Below are 23,364 nucleotides of genomic sequence, written 5' to 3'. Positions count from 1 at the left end.
TATCTCTCGAAAGTTCCCGCATAAGCCTACCTCACTGCCCCGGGGAAGACTTGTGCCCCCCTTTCCCCTACTTATATACTAAAACTAGGAACAGCAAGGAAACCATGAATCAAACACAGAACGACGGACCGTACAAGAAGGAACATTGTGCTACTCGTACACAAGGGGAAAACGTCAAGGGACTCGGCAAGTGACGTGGTCAGGCCAGATCAGCGACAGGGTAGTAAAGCAAGCACGAAAATCATACAAGCGGTGTTCGGTGACCGTCAAAACAAAGTGTCGACGGCCCAGCCTCGAGGGAAATGCTGCGCGGCTCAAGGTGAGGTAACCCCGCTCCCCTTAGGATATTGTCCGGGCATCGGAAGGTTTGAAATAGTTGCTAAGCTCTCAGTCCTGACCTCTCCGGGGCGGTTCAAGCTCGCTTTGGCGTTGTCCGTCAGCGGCGCCGAGGGAAGCGACTTGAGGTCGGCCGCCTCCGCCTCCGGCACAGACTGTAGCGCCAGCTCGTGTTGCGTCTCGGACCTTGGAATGCTTCCCGCCGTCATGCCGACGACCTGGTCGTTCTCGCTGGCGATTCCGCCGTTGACGTGGTTGGCACCGTTGACTTGTGTCGACTCAAGTTTCTTGGCGCTTCCATTCTGGTGTTGATCGAGCGCATCTGCGTGAACGCCGCTCGTCTCCAGCTCTCGGTCATTCTGCAGCTGCTCATAATGGGTGCCGGACGCGATAATGGGCGCCGCGAAGTACCCATCGTGATGCGCTGAGTGAGGTTGTTGTGCTGGCGAGCTGGTGTAGGGATTCACACCGTCATGGTGTCCCACCTGGCAGGCGATGACCGCTTGCGACGGCATCTGTTCCATAGGGGTCTGCTCCGTGCCACCGTAGCCCATGTGGTCGTCTGGCCCGTGGTCATGGTGCCCCGCTGCGTACGCCGCCATGGGAAGAGCCCCTGCAGCTGCAATGGCTTGACCGTCCGAAGGGAACTCATGTCGGCCTGAGCTCACACTAGATGGCGATTGAGGCGCCTGTAAGCCTCGCTGTGCGTTGACTTGTATATCTGATGGGAACCGCCCACCTGGTTGAGGTCGTCGGGACGCCGAGTCAGGTCGGGGTTCCGGGTTGACATCCTCGTGAGTGGCTGAGAACGGCTCGTCATCGTCCTCGTCGACGATACCATCGCTGCTGACGGAGCGGCGCGACGATCGGCTAAGGCTTCGAGAATGCGTGCGAACGAACTGGGAGCGCTCCTCCGGCGTCTTCTCTGTCAAAGCCTTAATGTCCTCGTACCAGGCCATCATCGTGTCATGGCTCTCGGCGCGGAAAACCCAGGTGTGACCTCGGTGCATGGTGCCCGTCTGGCGACCCTTTAGGATGAACTTGTTTGAAGATCCTCCCTCCGAAGAGTGCGAGCCAAGCTTCTGCTCCGGCAGGTACAAGGACATGACCGGGGCTTGCGCCTTGTCGGCGGACTTGAATTCGTGCAGGTGCGTCGTCGACAGAACATACCTAGTTCTTGTTAGCTCAGTGAATTGGGGTGGTGCAGTATAAACACGCAATGTGGCCATGGATATGCGACGCGGCGAGGGCATCATGCGCTTACCATCCCGCGGTGTAGCTCTTGAGATATTTGCTCTTGCGTTCCAGCAAGCCGGCTCGAATCTCCTGTGCAGCCACGTGGTCCTGGCCTGGATAGTGAATTTGATCGGCCGTGCGCATGGGAATGGTCGGGTCGACAATCTGATTGTCGTGCGTCACGAAGTGTATCCACTCCTGATCCTTGGGCATGGAGATGGGCCCGTCGCGCAGCTCCTCGACAACAGCATAGGCGTTGTCGGCTTCGCGCTTCAAGATGCCAGCATAGGCGTTGTATGCCTTTTGAATTTCGCCGACAACAATAGACTCGAGCTCACGTCCGGAACCCTCAAGGTTGAGATAAGCCTGAAGCGGAGATGAAAGTCAGAAACCACCACGAACGACCAAAACAACGGGAAAACTCAAGACTCACCTGGTGGAGGTAGTTTTCTTCGTCAATCTGCCGTTCGACCTGGTGATCCACGGCCAGGCGCAGCAAATAAGGGTCCTGCTTGCCCGTCGTAGATGACGCATCGACGTCATTTTTGTCGAGGACGTCGGCGAGGGAACTGACGGCTTTACGGGTGTGGTCCATCTCCTTGTCCACTGAGTTCTTGAAGTCACCCGAAAGGTGCTTGATCTCTTTGATTTTTTGCTGAAGATCGCTCCTGAGGCCGGTGAGGGCCAAAATGACGTCCTCCTCAATGTCCCTGGCCTTGTTGGCCTCTTGTATCGCAGCTTTGTTATAGTTGCGGAGGAACTGGAGCGCATCATCGATGCCAGCGGACTTGAGAAAGCTAGGAGGTGTGGAGATGTTGTTGGCGACATTAGCGAGCTTAACGAGGTTCTTGGAACGGTGTTCATAGTGCGATTGGATCTCGCGGAAATAGGCGATGAGATCCTTGAGAACCTTGCGCCAGGCTGTGCGCGTCGGCTGTTAGCTTAGACACATCGAGGACGCAGCAGTGCGGGGTGAGCGACGAAGGCCACGCCTCATTCAGGATACTTACTCTGGAAGCGGTTGACGAGAATGTCGGTAGGGTTGCCCGAGGTCGGGACGGGGCAATAGAAGGCGCTCGAAGCGTCGTCTGGCTCCGAAGAAGAGTGGAGGGCAAGGCTCCTGACGCTGCCGGCCCTGTTGCTACGGCGGCTGCTGCTCCGTCGCAAACTGCTGTTGCGACGCATGGAGCTCTTCTTCTTGAGGGTGTTGTTTCGGATGGGCAGCTGCTGGTCGTCGCCAGCGGAGAAGCTGCGGACCGAATTGGCGCGCTCCATTGCGGCGACGTCGTTGATGCGCCTGCTGACCGGGCCGTCGATGATGGAGCTGCCTCGCCGGCTTGCGTCCCACTCCTCGGTGAACCTACCTCGGCCAGCGGCGCCTGAGAGCGAGGGCGAAGGCGAAGCGCTGGAAGCCCGGGCAGTGGCGGCAGTGACGGCGGCTGCTGCTGCTGCTGCTGGCTGCGACTGCGGAGGGCTCGGGTTCGCGTGAGAGTACGAGGCGTAAGGGCTGTTTGAGTGGTGATAATGGCGACGGCGTTGCTGTTCAATGACGAGTGAGCTCCGGTGAGATTCGGGCCCGTTGCTATGATGCGACAGCGACGACACCAGGGACGGTGGACGGCGATCCATGACGGCGGCGCCGGCAGGTAATAAATGCAGGGCACTGGCCGCCACGGCCCTGCTCAGGTCGGCAATCTAGGGGGGGTAGGAAGGGTGGATGGATGGGGATTGGGATCAGACGGTCGCAGCGCAGTGACGATGGAGGGTGGTACGTTCGGCGAAGCGTGTGTTGGGCGCAGAGGAGGGCGGGTGGAGGCATCAACCATGTACCTTGTCGTCGTCGTCGTCGTCGTCGTTGTCGAGTTACTGTATGGTGCTCGAGTGACAGCGCTGGGTTGCGCTGCGGGGCCTCACGACTTGCCGCCAACGGCCTGGGGCTTCGTCCACTGTGCCTACAGTATACCTTAGTACCAACTGTAGGTAGGTACCTCACAAACAGGCAAGCGGCCTGTGATGGCAAGGATCTAGCAAGTGCGTTGTAACCGCACGAGCTGGAGAAACAGCGCCACCACGGCGTCGTGCCGGGCGAATGGGGGCTCTAAATTGCTCAACAAGGTTTCGGGCCTGACGGAGAGGTGACTGATGACCTGCGATAATAAACTGGGGATGGGCGGCGATGGATGGATGGGGGTGGTGGGTGGACGGACGGCCTTGGATCGAGAGCGGAGCGGCGCGAGAGAGAGAGAGGGAGGGAGGGAGGGAAGGAGGCAAGGGGAGAGCTGGATGGAGAGATGGACAACAGTTGCCGGAGTGGACAGACAGCCCGGCTGAGATGGCACCGGTGAGACGACGGCAGCCGGACGGGGGATGCGGCTGTCGTTGACGACGACAGTGACGATGACGCAGGTATTGTGGCTCCGTTCAATGCGTGGCACGCACACGGGAGATGAGGGTGATTGCGCTTGTGGAAGGCGAGGCAGCCAGACAGTTCCTTACCAGGCTTGGCACGACACAGCAGCACCTCACAGCTGGGAGCGGAGCCACGGAGGGGGAAGGTACCTTAGTAGTAGGTTAGTTAGTACTACCTGGTAATAATGGTGGAGGCAACTGGAACTTACAGCGCCTGCGGCCATGGAGGCGCGGGCTGCGGCCCCTCTACCTCTGCATCAACCCATGACTGGTGTTAGTGGAGGCCGCTGGCTCCTGGTTGACGCAATCGCTCGGGTTCCATCATTGGCACGGGCCTTGGCTGCAACAACATCTCCAGCACATCACCTTTTCTTGCTCGCTCTTCTGCGCGACAGCACGGTACTGTCCCGCGGGTGGGTTGTTAGACGATAGTACCGTGCCGGGCGCAGCGCCGCCGGTCCAGCCAAGCAAGTGGGTGCTTCCGCTAACCTGTAACTTTGGTGCCACTGGAGTGCGGGAGGGAGCTTTCCATCCTAGCCCCCTGGTAGTTTCTCCGTCACAGCAAGTCCTCGTCGCCGCAAGACACCGACGACGACGACGACGACGACGGGAGGGGGGGCGAATGAGGTGAGAAAGACTGACGGCGGGCTCGTGATCACTAAACGGACCCTGCCGGACGGCGGCCTCACCTCGTTAGTAGGCGGCGAAACACATAGCACTTCAGGAAAGCAGCCAAGGCAGCGATGCACGTCGCTTCCTCCTCCTAGTCACGCTATCTCGGCTCCAATGGGCGCCGAGGGTGATTCGACTCTCGCGTTTTACCATGGCAAGAGTTGTGTGCCAAAATGCTTCTACCACCCACTGGGGCTCGTTCAGACAAATACGTAGGTAGGTTATACGTTGCTCCGTAGGTAAAACCCGCGGACAGCTCGTTGGACGGCCTGCAAGGCTTGTCTGTGGGGAGGAGCTTGAAGTTGTTGGTGGCCGGCCGCTCATTGCAACGGGCTGATATCATACGTCGCCGCGCAAGGCACCATTTCATCAACTCGCCAACAAGCTCGTCGCCGGCTTACTTAGTGCCATGTTTGCCTGCGGCGGGCAAAATGCGTGACGGGAAGCCGCACCGGCTGGTTACCTGCCCGCAAACTTCCGCAAGCCCAAGAGTCTTCTTCTCCTTCTCCCTTCCCTTCCTCTCCCGTGAGGTGAATCGCACGCATGGGCATCTTGTACATCACCTGTATGGTTGTTGAGTCCACCGCAAATGCAATGCCAACTTATTACTGCTTTCAAGAGCGCCGCCCTCGTCGTGCCAAGCAAGGCGAGCGATGCGCCGTCGCCGACCGCGCCGAATCGCCGTTGGACCCATGACGTCAAGCGCCAAGCGCCAATCTCTTGGGGCTCAGCCACCCCGCGTCCCAAGCCCCCCCCCCCACCTTCCTCCTCCTCCTCCTCCCCTCCCTTTCTCCCCATCCAGGATGCCAGGTTGGCCCCAGAGAAAAAGAGCAATGCCAATTGGGACCCGACACTGGACCGGCTAGATGCCCCGGCCGCCGGGATGATCGAGAGCCGGCGCCACGGGACAGCAATGCACAAGCGGCACGCACCTAGGCCCTCTCATCAACCACCATGCCATGCCACCCTGCCCTGTGCGCGCGCAGGCCCAGGTGGTTCGCAGCAGGGGCAGGCACGGGATGAATAGCCAGCCGGCCGGCCCTCGGGAGGTTGCTCGCTCGCCCGCTCGGTGTCGGCAACTGCCAGTCGTCCATCCATCGTCATCGTGCAGGTAGATGGCAACGCGCCGCCCAGAAACGTCGTCTCCCGTCTCGCCTCGTCTCGTCATCACGTCCGGTGCCGTGGTGCCGACCCCACTCAACAGCGTCGGCTCATTTGAACGCGCACACAGCTTGTAAGTGCGGCTTCGTTCGTCCATTCGTCTCAGCAAAAAACAAACAATAAGTACAGGATGCGGGCTAGGTGTTCGCAACGGCATTGGCAGCCCGTGGCTCGGCTGTCTCCCGCTTCACAGAGCGAGCTACCCCCATCCATGTGCGCGAAACTGGCGACGTTCACGCGCGCATGACACACCCAGCGCCCGCGGCAAATTAATTCAGCTCGCCACGACACGGCACACACGTCATTCATCTCCTTCGCTGGTCATCGAGAAACGACCCGGCCGGCCGCCAAGGCCCCGGCCGCCCAACTTTGTAAATTTGTCTTTGACCCGGCAACTGCCGGCCGTCAGACCACTCCACCAACATCCAGCGCCGGATCTGGGTCCAACCCTACCTCCGGGGCAACTATATCGACTTATCGGCGAGCATCGAGCAGAGCCTATCCAATTCAATATCGTGATCCAAATCTTCATGTCAAGGTTATGGCTTTCCAATTGCATTGCAAGAATACCGATGAGACTGTCGTTGCAGTATATGACTTCCACCTCATGCCCCAAACTCCATAGCGCCAAACTTGCAAATGCCCTGCAACAGCCGCTCTGTACATGTTACCGCTCTTCCCATGCCTTCATTCGGCAAGCTACCTTATGCACCAGTGTAAATGACACGAAAGACCCGTCAGACTGTCTACTCAATGCTCAAGGAAGCCCAAAGTCTCCTCATCGAACCAGCCATAGTAAGCCGCAAAACGAACTACAATTCGTGTCGTAACCGTGTCATTCTGGTATAGTAGGCTCGGCCGGTGGCGGTTCTGACGTCGATTTTAGCCTGCCGGCACGGCGCGGCGGCGGCGCTTTCGGCGGTATCTTCTTGCCGCTGCCGTTGACTTGGATTTGCGGTATTTGCACAAAGGGCGTTCCGTGTTTATGTTTCGGCACTGCGGGAAGAGGCTTCTTTGTTTTGACCGCCTTGATGATATCCTCATGGGAGCGCGCTTCCGTCGCAGCGCCAGGACCCGTTCCCAGGGCGTGCCGACTCGGTGTCTGTACGCCTGGCCGCTCCCTCACACCGGCGACATCGCCAACGCTGACGCTACTGGCGTACTGCGATGGTGACAAGCTAATGCCGAGATACTTGGGAGTCTCCTCGCTCTGTGGTGGTGTCGCCCGTTCCTCCATCGACTCCTCGAGCCACTTTACCTTTGTGACTCTGTCGACTAGACGCAGCGTCGTTTCGTCGGTAGGCGCAAAATGCGCGTTCTGCGACCCCCGCAGAATCTTCAGCACACGCACAATCTCCTCGCTCTTGTAGTGTGGTGGTTGGTTGAGTTGTGTGTGCGCGAGGAGGGGATACATGACGCGAAGATACGTGTGTCTGAGAGAGATCTTCTCGTCCGGCAAATCCATGAGGTTCCGAATGATCACGTCTAGAAGGACGCGCAGGTCGTTCGTGTAGAAGTATTCATAAGTGGCCTTGGTCGTGAAAAGGAGGTAGAGGAGTTTCAAAATTAGCAGCTGCAACGAAGTCTCCGTCTCGCGGTTTAGGAGGAGAATAATATTCTCTCCAAATGTGCGAAACTGCGGGCCGTGTAGGCTTAAGCACTTGACGATACGGTTCGTGAGGGGCACCTGCGCACCCGTCGGGTCGGTGACGGCGTCCGTGGACGCCAGCATATATTGCTCGTTAAGGACAAGCTGGCGCGTGTCTTGGGTCAGAATGGTGGGGTCAGGAGGGGGGTACGGCATACCACGTACCAGGACTCGAATGGTTGGATAATGATATGGATCTTGGACATCGTCGGACACGCCCTCGATTATGCGAAATAGATAGTGAATAAAGGCGTCGTCAACGAGCATCAGGTCGTCCAGCTTGAGGCGCTCGACGCGAGACATTTCGTACATGAGCTGCAACAAGAGGCGGTGGAGACGAGGGTCCTTGTCATCCTGCCCGGATATTATGAGCTCCAAAAGTCGCGGGAAGCAGTCTTCGGAGATCATTCGGGGAAAGGTAGATTCGTCAAGTCGCCCGTCGAGGAACAGTAGGGAAGCAATGGCGTGCAGGGGCGCGGGCTCGTCCTCCTGCAGAAGACTGTGGATGATCTGTGTGCGGACGTAGTCGTTGTTTTGCTTGAAGAGCGGGCTCTCCAACAGGGAGTGGGCGCAGACGAGCACGTCATCTTGCGAGTCGCTGTCACGATCGCGAAACCTGGATGTGACGTCCAGCCATGTCCGGAGGGCATTGTCGATGGTCTCGTACGTGCTGTCGCACTCGGTCGACACGCATTCGTTGAGCTCTGTCACATCATCAGCTTCCGGAACTCGCAGCCTCTAGGGTCTGCACTGCGCACCGCTCCAGAGCCGCTCCTCGCCGACCGGGGAGGTCGACGCCTCATCGAAGTCGGCCATGGCTGCCCGGGTCGTCGTCCAGCACTGGCGACGACTGCATCGGGATCACAGGAGATGAAGCGATCAAGGGCGGACGGATGTTGCGGGGGCCGACCGAGAGAGCGGTCTGGCGGCTGACGACGCGAAACGGTGACGTTTAGATTGCGCGACGAGGAGATGGGATGGTGGCTATTTGACGATGTCTGCTGTTGCTGCTGCTACGAGACGGGAGCGGTGCTGGTGGGGTAATGGAACTATTCTAGGTCGAGCGATGCTGGCCACTGGCCCACTGCCTGCCAGCCCGCCCGCCCGCCTGGAGCATCAGGCCGTTTAGGCCGCCGCTGATGGAAGCCATAATAATCGAGTCGCCAACACGCCGTACGAAGTAGGCGGCATACGAGGTGTGTCCATCGCGGCCCTCGCGGCGTGGCCTCATCCCCTCTTATTATCATATCATACGTATACTGTACATGCATTGTTAACCGTAGTCTCGTTTCTCGACGCCTTTCCACTCGCGGCTCTTCAGCACGTCGTCCCACGGGAGGCCAGACCGTACCCATCCAATTCTTCGTACAGACATCACTCACCAGCCCGGCCTCTCTGGCCCCCTCCAACTCCAAGGCTTGGATGCTTCTATCGGTGGTCTGTCCGGCCAACACACCTTGGGTATTGTATCGGCTATGAAACACACAAGACAGCCGCCGCCACCGCTCAAACGCCAAACGCCCAAAAAGATCAGATCTCCCCACCGTCGACACTGCCACCAGGGGCCTCGGGTGAGCGAAGTCATGGCCTTTCCCCCTCTTCATAAATATTCACTTTGTCGGCGTACTCACGAATGTTGCTCACGACGTAGTCAGTGATCGTGTCCCCTTTGCCCGCAGCTACCCTCAGGACGAGCTCGTTGAGATTCTGTCTCCCGAGAATGTCGACATGGTCGGCCGTGTTGGGCCCTCCTCTTGGGTTGAAACGCTCCGGTTCATGGGGCATCTCCACGACCGTGATCCGGGACCCGCCAGGGTTGTACCGCTTCATCTTCCAGCCACGATTGCACATGTACCCGGTACTCAGGAGGTTCACCGTGCCGTCCCCTTCGCCCATCACCACACCGTGGTCGACTTCGCCCTCAATGAGCCCGGTATCAATGGTAATGTTCAAATTCGTCGTAAGCGGTTGGTCGGGCGCGCGGTAGTAATACGCCCGCTCCGTCGGTTTCCCAACGCCGTAGAAACAGTATATCTTGAGGCTCGGCGCGTTGGGGAGGCTGGTTTCCAGCGGGTTGATCCACTTGCGCGGGTCATCACGGTTTGCCTTGACTTCAGCAGCCGTGTGCGCTACACCGTGCGAGTAACTCCCCTTGACATGGTCCTGGTACCAGTCTTCCGTTGTATTGAAGAGGTACGCCAAGGAGTCGTCAACGGTCAAATTTCTCTCAGGCGTCGTCCAGTTGGCAGCGACTTTGAAGTTCAGCAGGGACCCGTACGAGAAGGACTGCCCTTCTTGGTCGTCCGGAGCCCCGCCCTTGTCGCCCCAAACGGCATTGCCGCCGATGGGGAGCATCGACGAGATCCCGGGCATTGCGCGGAATATCTCGGCTCGCTCCTCCTTGCTCAAAAATTTCTCGAGCCCATAGATGGCAAACGCGTTCAGCTGCGCCGTATCTCGCATCTCGCCCGACAGGACTGCCGTCAGGCCCTTGACGGCACCGAGCAAGCAGCCGCTGATATTGATCCACGAGTCTACGTGGCGCTCGACCCAGTCGCTGCCACCGCGGCCGCCCTTTTCGGACTGCACCCAGTTGAAGAAGTAGAAGATGACCTGGCTGCCCATGCTGTGGGACGCAAGGACAACCTTGCGGCCCTCGAAAGCCACGGCAGTCTCAATGTAGGACTTGAGACGGGTAAAGTACTGGTCGCGGACTTCGAGGTTGGGGTACGACAGACGCCAGTCGTAGGCAGCGGTGAAGGAGTTTGTAGGATCGTAGCCGATGGTGGCCAGGTTCTCAAAGATCTTGTTCCAGATCCAGTAGCCCGTAATGAAGAAGTCGGTGGCATCAAAGCCCTGGGCGGCGCGCAGCTTGACCAAGGGCGGATCGAGGCCTGTGCGCTTGTCGAGCATGATGTGCTTCTTCCACACCTCCTTATCGAGCACCAATGCCCTCATCATGGTCCAGCTACCCCACAGACGCTTGCGAAAGTATTGCCTCGAGATGTTGGCGGTGCCCCAAGACTCGAGTCCCGTGGAGATGACGCCGGGGACCATGATCATGGGATGATGCGCATCTAGGCCTTCTGCACGAGCCTTGAGCCCGACGGAGAAGGAATCGTACGAGTCGGTGACCTCGCGCTCGCCCTGGACGAGGTCGCGCACATCCCGGACCAAGCCAGCGGGGAGGACGTCGAACAAGCCGTCCATGGACAGGTCGCCGAACTCGGGAAAGTCGATTAGGTCGTTTGTTTTGGCGAAGAAGCCGGCGGCCACGAGGCCAAAGAGACTGCCGAGCAAAAAGATGAAGGTGTTGCGGCGCTTCCGGGTCTTGGGGGGCCGCTCGACGACATGCACGTGAGGTGCCGGCTGGACAGCCGGACTGTCCTCGCGCAACTCGGCGCCATCGTCGTCGATGACCTTGGTCTCATGCGGGATGCGGCGACGCAAAGTGGTGGCCATTGCGCGGCACGAGTACAAGACCACGTCGAGCAGGCGCGCGTAGGATGGGAAAAGCTGGGTGAGGCAGTGCGGATGCAGAGGTCGGGAAGCGATACGGTCCGCTTCCCGGGCGCTGGATTGGTGGACGCGCGAGGTCAAGGGATGCTGTTGCGGCACCGAGGTGGTTGGTGGTTTGTTCCAAGTTTTGGCGGGGCAAGGGGGCGTTGCAGCTCGCCACAGCTTGCTGCAAAGGTGGTCGTCGCAGGGCTGAAGGAATGAGGAACCAAATGTGACCGAACTGGGAAGGACCACCTCATGTGGGTGGGAGAAATCACGGCGAAGTAGGCCTGGAGACGGAAACCCTCTACAACGCGCTCGCGGCTGATGCAAAAACTGGACGGCAACAAGTACTACTAAATAGTATACGACTTGGGTAAGGTGACTTGCACTGCACGCAACGACGATGACATTCAGTCAATCAGTTACAGGGGTACCCTTTCAGGTGCCGAACCGACGCGATCAAGTACATAAAAAAAAAAGCTAAGTTGAGAGCAATTCGTACGCCAAGATTTGAACCCTTTCTCCAAACTATCAATTCGCTGCCTGCTCCCTTTTTTATTATGTTTCTTTTTGTCCCCTTTGTCAGTGCAGCTGTTGTCGTGCATCAAACGCAGGGCAGGTCTCAGGAGCTTAGGCACATGCATAAGGTGCTAAGGTACCTTCTCAAGCCTCCTCTGTACCTACCTGAGGCACAGTATACTGAGGTGAGGTTCAACAGGTTCCATCGGAGGCAGAAATGGTTCCGCTCCGCTGCCCCTCTGCCTACCCCTCCATCCATCGACTCTCCCCTCCATGCTCACAAACGCATCCACAGACTACGTCCGTCCAATACCAACTTCACTCCAAACGGCAGCCCGCCGCCCGGCCGCCACGGCATTGGATCAGCATTGCGGTAAGACCCCCAAGTATTGACTACTAAGGGAGGGGCATGCGGGGACCAGGCTGTGTCGTCGGCCAGCCCTGCCCAGTCAACCAGTCATCTTCGCCAACCCGTCCAGACCGTCCCGAAGCTCCCAGGCGCTCCAACCCGCCTTGTTACCCACGTGCGATTCGGGTAGCAACGCGGGACTGAAACCAGGCAACAACGCCTGCTTCATACCAAGGCTGTTGGCGACCCCGGAGGACCATCGCAGGCGCCTCCGGCACAAGCTCTGCTGCGTGACCACCCTGCCGACCCGGAGCTTGCTTGACCATACCTCAAGTCACCAACTCCCACGTGAGGGGCCACTGCCGAAACCGGCGTCTCATCAACTGTCGTCAGCCGCATCTCACTTGTCTGATATTCGGACCTGGCCCGCCGCGTACAGCTCACCTCGTCTTGCTTCCAGCATTATCTTCATTCCTCATCCACGCCGCGCGGTGCCCTCCCAGATTGGCGCACGACCAGGCACCATGGTCCAGCCCCCCGGGCTGGAGTATGTCCAGTACCAGCACGGATTGGAGTCTCAATACCTCCTGGCCATCAGGTCACTCATATCCAAAGATCTCAGCGAACCGTACAGCATCTATGTATACCGCTACTTTCTTTGCCAATGGGCACACCTCTGCTTCATGGTCAGTCCCACTCTCATGGACTTTCACATTCATGCGCTGACATCGCCTCTTCATTCCACTCAGGCTCTAAACCCTGCCGACTCTTCGCTCATCGGAGTCATTGTCTGCAAGCTCGAGGTTCACTCCTCGCACTCTCCGCCAACCCGTCGCGGCTACATCGCCATGCTCGCGGTATCGTCGCCCTTTCGCGGCCATGGTGTCGCAACTGCCTTGGTAAAACGAGCAATAGAAGCCATGGTCAGCCGGAATGCCGATGAGATCGTGCTCGAGACAGAGGAGACAAACATCCCAGCCATGAGGCTATATGAGCGGCTAGGCTTCATAAGATCCAAGAAATTGCATCGGTACTACCTCAACGGCAACAGCGCCTACCGACTCGTCCTCCCGCTTCGAGCTGTAGACTCGGGCGGCACTCCCAACTTTTACGGGGACGACGTTACCTGATGGCTGGTAGAGCCGAATGGTTACTTTCAGCATATGCCGCGCGAGTAGGCCCCTACACGAAATAGACGGAGCATAGCAAGCAGCGTAAGGTCGGTGGCGTTGGATAGCGGAGCGAGAATCGCCTTGTATTTCAATCAAACACTCATATTGTGAGCCTCAATCTTGTTCAGTTCCTTTCTTCACGTTGTCCGTCCCGGAGGTCACCTCATACACCAGCGCGCTCTGCTCTAGAACACGTCTCTGGAGCTATATATTGATGCGCCCAGACCCCATGGGTTGCCATGAGCGATGCCAACGTACGTGTAAATATCTGATGCCGTCAGTCAGCTAGCAAGACGTCCCCGCACCTGCAGCACGTCGTTATGACTCACCGGGCTTGTAGTACAGCACGCGTCCTTTTGATTCGACCAATCTCAGCTCCCGCAGCCGTTTAAGGACTCGGCCGACATCAGCCTTGTCATGAAAGTCGGCCGTGTAGACGCAAATCAGGCGCTCCTTCCTCTCGTCCCCAGAAGCCGGTCGCGGGGCAACTTTGGCAGCAATGCCGAGCTCATTGTTGGCCGTGGCGTTGGCAAGCATGGCCCAGGTCTCGTTTACCTCTGCAGGTGGGCAGAACAATAGCCACTGCAACATGGCAAGATACGACAGTCAGCCAGCGAGGCCTTAGCCACGGTAGAGTAGCGAACAAACAAGCCTGACTCACCTTGCCTGTGCGAACCTTGCCCGCGTGTGCCAAGTGCAATATGTCTAAGCCAGCTTTCTTGCGCTGCTTATACATCTCTTGCCGGATAAAAGATTCCGACTTGCCTGCCTCTTGCAGCATCCGGTGCACGTCTTCCAGTATTCCGAGTCTCTCCATGCCGCCCTGGACGACCCACTGGACCTTGCTTCCTTCCTCCGTCGGTGCCTCATCTTCGTTCCCTTTGATAAGGCCGCTGTCGCCGTTGCGTTTCTCCTCTCTGGGTATGTACGGGTTGCATATGAAAATCCACGGGACCTGCCCGCTCTGTTCTGTAGTCAAAGGCGGGAGACGAGCAAGAAAGTCGTCAACCGTTTCTGTCAACTGCCAGGCGTACGGCACCCCAGCATAGGGGTTGTGAAAACGAGAAGGTTCCTCAGCGAAGTTTGTCTGCTGCGGCGGGCGGGCTGTGCTGGCATTTTGGTTGCGAAACCCTTCGCTGGGGTCGAACTCTGCCACGCGGCGTTGGAGACTCTGGGTGGTGTCCTCGTCACCTGGGGGGTCGAATCAGCGTGGTCCATCTACAAGTCTGAGTTCGACGTCATTAAATCGCAGAATACCGTAAAAGTCTGAGTCGTCTAAATCCATAGGGTCCCAGGTGTCTGTGCAGTAGGGAACTGAAGCCATGGTTGTAGTCGCCAAGTGAAGGGCTATGGGACAGTGCCTATGGCGATGGCAAAATCGGACGCTCGCTGCTGAGGTCAGTCAGCACGAGCAAACAAACACAGGTCCGCGACACTTGCCCTTCGCCACAAATAGAACCTCTTATTGCAAGCCGGTCCGTCTGGGCTGCTTCACGATGAGGTCGGTAGTAGTTGTTTGCCTGCTAAGAGTGGAGCTCTCTCAAGAATCTTAGATCGATGAGCTGGGAAACTGTGATGTCGAAACAAAAAGCTTTCCAAACGTCTTCACTAGGAAATCGCAGCCTCGTGAAGGTGTTACAAAGAGGGGAAGGACGCGCTGAATGGAATCCTGCAGTCGATTGGATGGCCGTCCAAGCTGAGGGCGAACGGATGCTCACTGCGGCAGTCAGAGAGAGACTGGCCTTCGCCCGGCCGGTCTGTCCAAGGTTGTTGACAGGTCCTGCTGCTAGCTCCCGCTGCTACTGAGCCTTTTCTCGATCCCAAGTGCGACCCCTGGTTACAGTCAATTTGCAGTGCAGTGCATGCAGCGAGGAATACGGTATGCAGTGGTACAACCGGGCAGTCGCTGAAGAGGGGTCCCCGCTGGCCTTGAGGTACTTTTCCATACTTACTACTGGGTAAGGTACCTTACCTTATTACAGGTACCGGGCGAGGTCCCGCCCTGATGGAGGCAAGCTCAGCAGTGTCAGCGCCCCCAGCTGAGACGCCCGACGGCCCCGTCTTCAGTGGGTCATCTGCTGGGAAGACATCCCATCTCATCGACCACTTCCAGCTGTTCCGTTCCAATCTGTACCTACCAGCATGCAGCAACGCCTGCCCATGAACGCTCGAGTAGCAGGACCGCTGGTCACGTTGACGAATCGCTCACATGGATTCCATGTTACCAATAAAATCCAAGGCAACGCGGATTCTTGATCTGCCCCCGAGCTGCATGCTCTTCAGTCCTGCCTATCCAGACTTCTTCGTTGTCGGCACCTACAATCTGCAAAAGGACGACGCATCATCAGGCCACCCAGATGAAGGTCAACATGCAGAAGGCTTGAAGAAGCCTCAAAGTCGTCATGGCAGCCTTGTCGTGTTCCGGCTAGAAGGCGGTGAAATGTTTGTCAATGTTTGCCTCATGGGATCCATGTTGCTGACATTGATCAGCATGAAGTTACAAACAACACTGCAGCCGTCTGCTTTGCTAGATATACGGTTCCATCCCGACACGGTCGGGCACCAAGATATCTTGGCCGCGGTGTCAAGCACAGGTACACTGGCCATATTCAGGTTCGACCCGGCCAGAGACGCACAAGAGCCCCTGCAGCATGTGGCAACGAGCCGATGCGCCGACCTTGACGACGGCACTCTCTTCTTACAATGCGCATGGCATCCCAGTCTGACCAATGCTATCGCCGTCACAACATCATCCGGCCTTGCTAGACTCTTGTACCTGGATTGCGATTGGAAGATCAAGGGCCAGACCGACTTGGACATACCCAACTCTCTCGAGGCCTGGTCGATAGCGTTCTCCCCAACAGCTGGCCAGGGTCGGCAAGCCGTCACCGCATACTGCGGCGGGGATGACTCCATGCTGCGGTACACCTCATACGCTTTGGGGGATGAAGGCCGGCCTCAAGGCTATGAGGCCTTGTTTCCTCCAGTAACAATAAAGGGTCAACATGACGCCGGGGTCACGGCAATCCTACCGCTGCCGATTTTCACAGAGGACGGCGGCCGGGTCGTCGTTACCGGGAGCTACGATGACAGCATGCGTGTTTTCTCCATCCACGATCTTGATGCATCGTACGGCATGAAGAGAGCACACCTCTTGATGGAGACGAATGTCGGTGGCGGAGTCTGGCGTCTGAATCTGGTGGACATCAAGCCGTCGCGGACGATACGTGTATTGGCCTCTTGCATGCACGCGGGTGCCCGGCTGTTGGAGATAACAAGTGACTGCTCGAGCTGGGGCTGCAGGGTCCTTGCGCGGTTTGAGGAACACGAGAGCATGAACTACGCGTCGCATTTCGTCCCCTTGCCAGGGAGCAAGGATGGGCTGCGCTGCGTCTCGACGAGCTTTTATGACAAGCTTCTTTGCTTGTGGGAGTATCATGGTGGGATCATCTCAGAAGATGCACCGCCTCTCCCGTAGTGAGTAAATCTCGCTCGGCCACGAGTGCTGTATGCTGCCCAAATATTATCTAGTGTGTCACTTTGAAGCACAATAAGAGCATAAATAGGCTGCCAGCGAGGCGTGTGCCGAGGGCGAACCATTCTGTTTTGTTAGGATGCGCGGATACGCTGGCATGCAATAGCCTCTGCCGTTTTGCAGACTTTCGGGTCAAACACAACGTCTCTTCACACGAGCTGCTTGCGCGATGAGCGTTTTGTAGGTATTGATGTATCCTGTGCACGCTGCTTCACGTGGCTTCTCTTATAGCAGGCGAGGTGCCTACCTAATAATAAAGCTTCGGTGTCGGGCGTTGGCCACATGCTGTTGTTCGGAACACAGTCCCTTTTATTAGACTGGCCGGCCGCCTTGCCTCGGTGCGGTCATGGAACGCCCTGGCTTAATTAGGTACCCAGGTAGCCTGCAGACGGTGAGTGGAACAAACAGCTGGCGCCTCCTTCAAGGTCCCGCGGCAATGAGTGGAGGCTTCTGCAAAGTCACTAAAGAAATGTCGATGGCAGCTGGAGGCCGCATCCACATCAGCAGCTGCCGGCTGGCGGGTGCCTCGCCCAGGCCCCACCTCCACCGAACCGCCCACCACTCACCGGATCACCACCACCAGCTAAAGTTATCCACCACAGAACAGACCCCAGCTGCCTCTTCCCTCGCCGCGCGACCTCCAGCTTGCCCACGCCGTCTTTCGCTACCGGAGTCTTCGCCATATTTGTCCCCTCTGTTTAAATCCGTCTTCCCTCGCACGAATAACCTGTCTTCATCTCTTTCTAGGCAGCTTTTCGACAACTGGGCCCGCTCTAATTTCTGCGACGGCGGCGTCTCGCGATCGACTCGGCATTCGCGTGCACGCTCACTCCCTATCTCTCAACGAGTCCACTGCTTCGATCGCCAGACGACTCCCGACTGCTGCGATACACCTCCGACTCCGACGAGTCTCGTTAAATCTCGCTCTACAGGCCCTACATCTTTGCCAATTACAGCGGGAGCATTGGGCCAGCGTCCGAAGGGCAAGCCTAAAGGGTCCTTAACACCAACCGCTCGGCACGCGCCGCTTCCACCGCAGACGTCATGTCTGCCAACGGCGGCGTCTTGGCCCCCGGCGGCGATCAGACCAACGGCAGCGGCGCGGACACCTTGGCTAAGATACACGGCGCCCTCGAAGTTGTCCACAGCCCCTACTCCGCCAACGACGCCCGCCGAGAAGCGCAGTCGTTCCTCGAGGAAGTCAAAGATCTCCCCGAGGCGCCTCTCCAGGGATACAGGCTTGCTGCAGACAGGTCGCAATCGCCAGTGGTCCGTCACTACGCCCTTTCTCTACTTGAGCACGCAATACGGTACAGGTGGTCTACATATAGCGAGGAGCAAGCGACGGCCCTTCGGAACTGGGTTCTTGAGCTCAGTCAGGCCATTTCAAGAGAAGATCCGACGTATCTCCGCAACAAGACGGCTCAATTATGGGTCGAAGTGGCCAAGCGGTGCTGGGGTGCCAGCTGGATGGACATGGATGCCATGCTCGTTCACCTGTGGCAGGTCCCAGACTCGGCCGTCCATAAAGAGCTCGTCATGTTCATCCTCGAAACACTCTCCGACGAGGTCTTCTCTGGCGACGATCCGGTAGTGGCGATGCGAGAAGGAGTCCTTAGCAAGGCTTGTGTCGAGGTCTTCACGCCGACAGCCGTCTTGGTGGAGGCATTTCCGAACCGACAGCCTGGTCCCGACGTACGCCATGGGCATGAGGGATGGCTCAGTCGCATCACGGAATTTCTTAGCTACTGCATCAACTCCGCATCGAAGGACAACAGTGAAGTCACCCATTGTACTCTCAGAGCTTTTTCCGTCCTGTTGTCCCTCATGCCCTGGGCGATTCCAAGGGCAGTCTCCGCCGCACAATGCGTCAAGGTCATAACGGCGGGCTTGGCCTCACCGCATGTTGAGGTTCAAAAGGCAGGTGGCGCATCTATGCGGTGAGAACACGATGCATGTTTGCTGACACAAATGTTCACTAGGCCGCATTGGATGCCTTACATGCTCTCTACGGTCGGACAAACTTCACCGACGAGGAGTTCCAGCAGCTCGTGGCCCCCATGTACACCCACGCCTCCGTCGCCTTATGCAGAGGCTTATTTGAGTGGGCAACCGTTGACGCTGAAGATATTGATGACGACAAGTACCAGATTTCGAAAAAGCTTTCAGAGGTACATTTCCAGTTCGTAACCAATACATGGGATGCGTCTAATGCTCATTTTAGATGCTATCGTCAGTCGGCGAGTATTTTGAGCGCAAGTTTGCAAAGCTGCCATCCGACGCTGCGCAGTCCGATTTCCTTGCTCTGCTTGTTCTCGTCGTCCAAAGTCAAAGTCTCATGGTTTCTATTCCCATACTCGTGACTTGGACCAGGATCCTGAGTCATAGGGCTCTAGGCCACAGTGACCTGGTTACGCCGCTGATCGGGCCGCTGCTTGAACTTTGCAGCTCGCGACTTGTACGATACGAGAATTTACCGGAGGATTCCACAGACGCAACTTATCTCTTTCTCATGGAGGACACCGACACTATGCCAGAACGGCACGCTTTCCTGGGCAACTATCGTCGATATAGCTGTCAGATTGTGGAGCTGATCGTTCAGCTCCGGCTTGAGGAGGCCATTTCCCACATACTATCCAGCACAGAGTACTTCCTTCAGCATCTGTACGACGGTCAACCGACCTTTAGCAGTACGCTATTGCAACCTTCTGGACTAAGTTTCGTTCTGGTGCTGATGAAAGCAGAGCAAACCTACTCCAAACATTCCATGCCCGCACTTCGTGTTGACTCGCAATTCACGCTGGTCGAAGCGGCGCTGAAGGGTTATGTCAAGTGGAAGAGATATCATGCCAAGGACGAGGTAAGCGGCAGCAGGCGATGCAGTGTTCAATAGGCTGATCCAGTCTATGCAGGTGCAAAGAGCTGCTGATGTGGACGCCATCTTGGCGTCCTGGTGCGACAAGCTCCTCCCGCTGAACTTTGAGGTAAGGGAGCCCTTCGAGTGCCACTGGGTGATGATAACATGCTAAACTCGAGGTGCTATCCAGGACCCCTTAATTCGCAAGAGAAAGCTTCAGTTGCTTGTCTACTTCTCCACCACTGCCCTGAACAAAAATACCGACGTCATGCTCAAGGTCCTCGAGCACATTCTTGTGACTTGGCCTAACCTGGAGCCCGAATTCCGAGCCTTCAACGACGCGGTTAAAGACCTTCAAGGGGAGAGTATGATAGAACTGCAACGTCTGGCAGCAGAGATGCCTGACCACCTACTTGTAAGGTCTTTCCTGCCTATGCATCCACTTGCATCGACTCTAACATGACTGTTCCTCCAAGAATGTATACGAGCAGATTGAGGCTCGCGTGAACGAGATGATGTCGTCAGGAGCCTTGGACGAGAAGCGATCACTTGCATACAAAAGCTTCCTCTTCCTCATCGTGTGGGTACCCCTTCATCCAAAACATGAACTGGCTAGAATGCTGACGTCTTCAGGCATCGCGCTCGTGGGATTGAGATAACGGCAAAGATTAACAAGTTGTCCGAGTTCGTCGAGCCGGTCAAAGCGCAGTGGCGGACCGAGAATATCAGAGCATCGCTCAGCTCCTACTCCAGCTTCTGCGAGTTTCTCGGTCTGGACAAGGCCCAGAAATACCTTGTGAGCCGCAAGGCACATGAAATCAAGGATTGGGGCTCCGCAGAGCTCGATGCGGAAGGCCTGGCACTCCAAAACGAACTAGAGGAGAGACTCAAGGTAAACACAGTCGAATGCATAGACGTATGCTTCAACTCGCTAACAGCGCCATCAAGGCTTTGCCGTTGCGGCCAACAAAATCGTTCCTGGCGTTTTCAGTAGAGAGACTGGACAAGTCGTCTACAGCGTTTCAAACCTCGTACGCACTGTGGCGGGACGGCTACTCGAACATCCTTGCCGACCTGCTCGAGTATCTGAGGTACGCAATGCCGCCATGTGACAAAACTGCTGGCTCTGGCCCTTGATTATATGCTGACATCCCGAGGCAGATTTGCTCATGCGACGCACAACCCGGACAACTGGTTGCTTCTGCCTCACGAAATGCGGCCTTCCGTGCACAAAATCTTGAGTGACCGTTTCTGGCAGGCTGGCATATCTGACGGCAGCAAAGATGATTTCTATGCCCGCGTTATAGATAAGAAGAACACTGTCGAGGGCCTGGCATCGACCATTCGAGGCTCAGTGCGGTTCGTTAGAGAGACTGCCTATGCCATCATATACTGCATGAGCCGGTTGGATCTTCAGTTCTACTCAGTCGAGGGACTGTCCGGGCCTCTCTCCAGTGCTTTGTTTGCCGACTCCATTTGGCTCTCAACACATCAGCAGACGAACCTGCTGAACTTGGTTCGATATCTTGTGGATGATTGTCCCGTGGACCATCGGGAACAGTTTCTACCACAGCTGATCTCGGCTTGCTTTCGCCAAATGGACTCCAAGATCAACGGCGAGTGGGAGAAGATGGAGCAACAGCAGAGCACTAGCGTTGATGGAGAGGCAGGGTTGAAGGAAGAGATGAAGACGGAGAGCATTTTGCGTCAGGTCACGTATACGGCCGTGATGATGGTGGCGGATTTCCTCGACCCCACAAAATCAAGTACGACAGCGGTTTCCCATGTTTACATTCGTTTGTTGCTGACCGCCTACGACTAGATTCCTCGACGATGGCGTCTCGGACCCGGAATGACGATAATGAGGACGAAGCAAAGGGCCGGTTTCCGTCCTTGCGGAAGTTTTGCCTCTCACGCCAGGAAATTGTCGAGCCGCTGCTCGTGTTCTGCACTCACGGTGTACGCATGAGAGATACTCGGTGCTGTGGCATGATTCTGCGGCTCTTCATCTCGCTGGTGCCGGAGTTCCACGTCACGCAGGGACAGGAGCAAGCACGCGGCGGCCAAGAGTCGCGGATGGCGGGGAACTCGTCGCCCGTGCCGCCGGACCTAGCATCGGTGATTCGGGAGTACATCTCTTCAGACGTCCTGAAAGCATGCGTTACGTCGTTTCACGAGCCGTACTTTGTGGAGGTACAGAAGGAGCTGGCATCGCTGATTGCCACCATCGTCGTCCACTACGGGCAGTCGACGGCAACGCCTCGCAACGTGCTCCTGTCGCTGCCAAATGTCAATCCGGCAGAGCTGGACCGTCTGAACGAGTACATGGCAAGACCTGGGTCGCATACGCGACAGCAGCGGGCCGTTGTGATGGAATTACTCAAAGACCTCAAGGGAGTAAGCGTGTCCGAGATGGGGAAGCTGGCCAAGAGCGCAGGGTTCGGGGGCACGCCGCGGGGCAAGCGGCACAACCGAAGCAAGATGGCTCAGGGCTTCATGAACGAAGGGCCAGCAGCGGAATCGGGAGCGACGCGGGGGAGCGGGATGGCGGGAGGACGCAGAGGCACGCCCGACGCGCTCGAAGGGGTGTCAAACCTGTTTGAGGGCTAGGGGCCCTCATTCCGTCGCTAGTACCGGGAGATGCGCTGACGCCTCCGTTCCCCTGAGTCGCTCGCTTTGACATCTGGGGGGAAGGGCTGTCGAATGGCCGCGGCTCGGGGCGCCGTGGTGGTGTTCATGGCCGCCATGTGGCAGCCGAGACGTCGTGCATCACCCCATGGGGACGGCTGACACGCGCGCCGACTGGGGAAAGGCGCAGCAGGGCATGTCTCTGGACCCCGGGACGGGACGAGTGGGAACGAGTGTACCGGCAAGATAGAGGAGGGACAGGCACGAGTATGCCCAGGGCGTTTTGGGTGGACGAGTGCTTGGGCACGTGTCTTTGCTATGTTTGCTGTGCAGTACAGTACGGTACGCGACGTAGAAATGCGTACGAGACGACGAGCAGTCCGTGTGGTATACATTGGTGACGACGACGATGATGATGATGATGATGATGATGAACAACGGGGTACAAAGTACATCCACTAACCGTTACTGACTGAAGTGACAAGCGACGGAGACGCGGGGCGACTCCACCTCTCCTGTCCCCTCGGGAGTTGTCAGGTGTGAGAGCGTCTTCAAGTGACGGCGCCACCGTCGTCAACACAGCATGGGGGAGCAACGAGCAACAGGCATGACCTCGGCCCCAGGGATCCCCGGATCCCCCCCCCCCCCCCCAAGGTATTCCCTCAGGGGTTCCACCCACGAGGGATAGACAACAGTACCTACCTAGGCGTCTGAAGTGCGTACAATTACATACACACATGATGAGGTGGGTCGAGACATGGTGCCTCCTCGACAACACACCCACCCGCGGACGAGCGGAAACGTGCGTGCGTATCATGGCAGATGAGGAAACGCCCGGGTTCGCGATCGGCCGAAAGTTAGGGGGGGGCGGACTGGGGTGGAAAGGGTTGAAGGGGGTCAGGGTCAGGGTTGGGGTTAGAGTGTGGTGGTGGTGGCGGTTGTTGGTGGTGGTAGTAGTGGTGGCGCTTTTTGAGACATCTTCGTTTTTGTCATTCATTCAAGAGTCTTTCTTTGGTCTGTTTCCGGGGATGGGATGGGGGGGGTGATTGCGCGATGAGGCGTCTGGGGTACATGTGAACATGAGGTACTACACGGCATGGGCAATGTACGTACAGTCGGTACGTGGATACCTACCTAGGTATAGTATGTGAAGAGTAGGTAGTACTAACGTGGAAATCAAATCAACAGGTACTACTAGCCTTAGCTTCACCTGCAGAGCACACGATTGCTCATACATAAATACAAAGTACGTACACTGTTAGCAGAAAAGTGAGGCGGGCGTGCGTGCGTGCCTTCTGGAAGTATGTTCGGAACCAACACGCATGGTTTCTGCATTGGTGG

The 23,364-nt window shown here is 57.2% G+C and overlaps 7 protein-coding genes across 8 annotated transcripts; 3 read left to right on the top strand and 4 right to left on the bottom strand.

Annotated features, from left to right (window-relative positions):
* Window positions 1-38: 38 nt before the first annotated feature.
* Window positions 39-4,073, bottom strand: SLM2 (phosphatidylinositol 4,5-bisphosphate-binding protein). Of its 2 annotated transcripts, XM_047984875.1 has the most exons (5): window positions 2,583-4,073; window positions 2,006-2,493; window positions 1,601-1,938; window positions 1,076-1,506; window positions 39-1,005 (listed from the first exon to the last, which is right to left on the bottom strand). In XM_047984875.1, the coding sequence occupies exons 1-5, from the start codon at window positions 3,199-3,201 to the stop codon at window positions 1,001-1,003; spliced, it is 1,881 nt and encodes a 626-aa protein (XP_047840850.1). In that variant the 5' UTR covers window positions 3,202-4,073; the 3' UTR covers window positions 39-1,000. The 2 variants fall into 2 exon arrangements, with proteins under 2 accessions (XP_047840850.1, XP_047840849.1); XM_047984874.1 differs by having other exon boundaries at window positions 39-1,506.
* A 2,194-nt stretch (window positions 4,074-6,267) lies between these two features.
* On the bottom strand, window positions 6,268-8,472 carry LDB17 (pre-rRNA processing). Its single transcript, XM_047984873.1, has 3 exons — window positions 8,221-8,472; window positions 7,628-8,166; window positions 6,268-7,567 (listed from the first exon to the last, which is right to left on the bottom strand). The coding sequence occupies exons 1-3, from the start codon at window positions 8,276-8,278 to the stop codon at window positions 6,650-6,652; spliced, it is 1,515 nt and encodes a 504-aa protein (XP_047840848.1). The 5' UTR covers window positions 8,279-8,472; the 3' UTR covers window positions 6,268-6,649.
* A 518-nt stretch (window positions 8,473-8,990) lies between these two features.
* On the bottom strand, window positions 8,991-11,298 carry LRO1 (Phospholipid:diacylglycerol acyltransferase). Its single transcript, XM_047984872.1, has one exon. The coding sequence runs from the start codon at window positions 10,922-10,924 to the stop codon at window positions 9,044-9,046; it is 1,881 nt and encodes a 626-aa protein (XP_047840847.1). The 5' UTR covers window positions 10,925-11,298; the 3' UTR covers window positions 8,991-9,043.
* Window positions 11,299-11,781: 483 nt separating this feature from the next.
* On the top strand, window positions 11,782-13,119 carry naa30 (N-terminal methionine N(alpha)-acetyltransferase NatC). Its single transcript, XM_047984871.1, has 2 exons — window positions 11,782-12,517; window positions 12,581-13,119. Exons 1-2 carry the CDS (start codon window positions 12,356-12,358, stop codon window positions 12,959-12,961), a joined length of 543 nt encoding a protein of 180 aa, XP_047840846.1. The 5' UTR covers window positions 11,782-12,355; the 3' UTR covers window positions 12,962-13,119.
* JDV02_003710 (uncharacterized protein) lies at window positions 13,067-14,776 on the bottom strand. Its single transcript, XM_047984870.1, has 6 exons — window positions 14,722-14,776; window positions 14,444-14,672; window positions 14,261-14,392; window positions 13,665-14,194; window positions 13,333-13,585; window positions 13,067-13,271 (listed from the first exon to the last, which is right to left on the bottom strand). The coding sequence occupies exons 3-6, from the start codon at window positions 14,325-14,327 to the stop codon at window positions 13,189-13,191; spliced, it is 933 nt and encodes a 310-aa protein (XP_047840845.1). The 5' UTR covers window positions 14,328-14,392; window positions 14,444-14,672; window positions 14,722-14,776; the 3' UTR covers window positions 13,067-13,188.
* Window positions 14,777-15,122: 346 nt separating this feature from the next.
* Window positions 15,123-16,759, top strand: JDV02_003709 (Methylated diphthine methylhydrolase). The gene has a single exon (XM_047984869.1). The coding sequence runs from the start codon at window positions 15,213-15,215 to the stop codon at window positions 16,479-16,481; it is 1,269 nt and encodes a 422-aa protein (XP_047840844.1). The 5' UTR covers window positions 15,123-15,212; the 3' UTR covers window positions 16,482-16,759.
* A 391-nt stretch (window positions 16,760-17,150) lies between these two features.
* On the top strand, window positions 17,151-22,402 carry MSN5 (karyopherin). The gene is made up of 11 exons (XM_047984868.1): window positions 17,151-18,458; window positions 18,521-18,709; window positions 18,763-19,228; window positions 19,283-19,398; window positions 19,451-19,522; window positions 19,586-19,810; window positions 19,872-19,975; window positions 20,029-20,287; window positions 20,344-20,486; window positions 20,557-21,161; window positions 21,218-22,402. The coding sequence occupies exons 1-11, from the start codon at window positions 17,583-17,585 to the stop codon at window positions 22,003-22,005; spliced, it is 3,843 nt and encodes a 1,280-aa protein (XP_047840843.1). The 5' UTR covers window positions 17,151-17,582; the 3' UTR covers window positions 22,006-22,402.
* The last annotated feature ends 962 nt before the right edge of the window (window positions 22,403-23,364 follow it).

This window comes from Purpureocillium takamizusanense, chromosome 3 (assembly GCF_022605165.1).
Source record: "Purpureocillium takamizusanense chromosome 3, complete sequence".
Classification (NCBI taxonomy): Eukaryota; Fungi; Ascomycota; class Sordariomycetes; order Hypocreales; family Ophiocordycipitaceae; genus Purpureocillium; species Purpureocillium takamizusanense.
This window is presented reverse-complemented; position numbering and strand designations above follow the sequence as displayed.

Coding starts and splice junctions, on each gene's coding strand:
- SLM2 (XM_047984874.1), bottom strand. CDS start 3,201: ATGGATCGCCGTCCACCGTCCCTGGTGTCGTCGCTGTCGCATCATAGC. Junction 2,494..2,582: donor TCTCGTCAACCGCTTCCAGA/GTAAGTATCCTG, acceptor CGACGCGCACAG/CCTGGCGCAAGGTTCTCAAG. Junction 1,939..2,005: donor AAGAAAACTACCTCCACCAG/GTGAGTCTTGAG, acceptor TCTCCGCTTCAG/GCTTATCTCAACCTTGAGGG.
- JDV02_003710 (XM_047984870.1), bottom strand. CDS start 14,327: ATGGCTTCAGTTCCCTACTGCACAGACACCTGGGACCCTATGGATTTA. Junction 13,586..13,664: donor GCAAGGTTCGCACAGGCAAG/GTGAGTCAGGCT, acceptor GCCATGTTGCAG/TGGCTATTGTTCTGCCCACC. Junction 13,272..13,332: donor CGTGCTGTACTACAAGCCCG/GTGAGTCATAAC, acceptor TGACGGCATCAG/ATATTTACACGTACGTTGGC.
- MSN5 (XM_047984868.1), top strand. CDS start 17,583: ATGTCTGCCAACGGCGGCGTCTTGGCCCCCGGCGGCGATCAGACCAAC. Junction 18,459..18,520: donor CGCATGTTGAGGTTCAAAAG/GCAGGTGGCGCA, acceptor AATGTTCACTAG/GCCGCATTGGATGCCTTACA. Junction 19,523..19,585: donor TCCTCCCGCTGAACTTTGAG/GTAAGGGAGCCC, acceptor GGTGCTATCCAG/GACCCCTTAATTCGCAAGAG.
- LRO1 (XM_047984872.1), bottom strand. CDS start 10,924: ATGGCCACCACTTTGCGTCGCCGCATCCCGCATGAGACCAAGGTCATC.
- JDV02_003709 (XM_047984869.1), top strand. CDS start 15,213: ATGGATTCCATGTTACCAATAAAATCCAAGGCAACGCGGATTCTTGAT.
- naa30 (XM_047984871.1), top strand. CDS start 12,356: ATGGTCCAGCCCCCCGGGCTGGAGTATGTCCAGTACCAGCACGGATTG. Junction 12,518..12,580: donor GGGCACACCTCTGCTTCATG/GTCAGTCCCACT, acceptor CATTCCACTCAG/GCTCTAAACCCTGCCGACTC.
- LDB17 (XM_047984873.1), bottom strand. CDS start 8,278: ATGGCCGACTTCGATGAGGCGTCGACCTCCCCGGTCGGCGAGGAGCGG. Junction 8,167..8,220: donor CGAGGAGCGGCTCTGGAGCG/GTGCGCAGTGCA, acceptor ATGATGTGACAG/AGCTCAACGAATGCGTGTCG. Junction 7,568..7,627: donor ATCCAACCATTCGAGTCCTG/GTACGTGGTATG, acceptor GACACGCGCCAG/CTTGTCCTTAACGAGCAATA.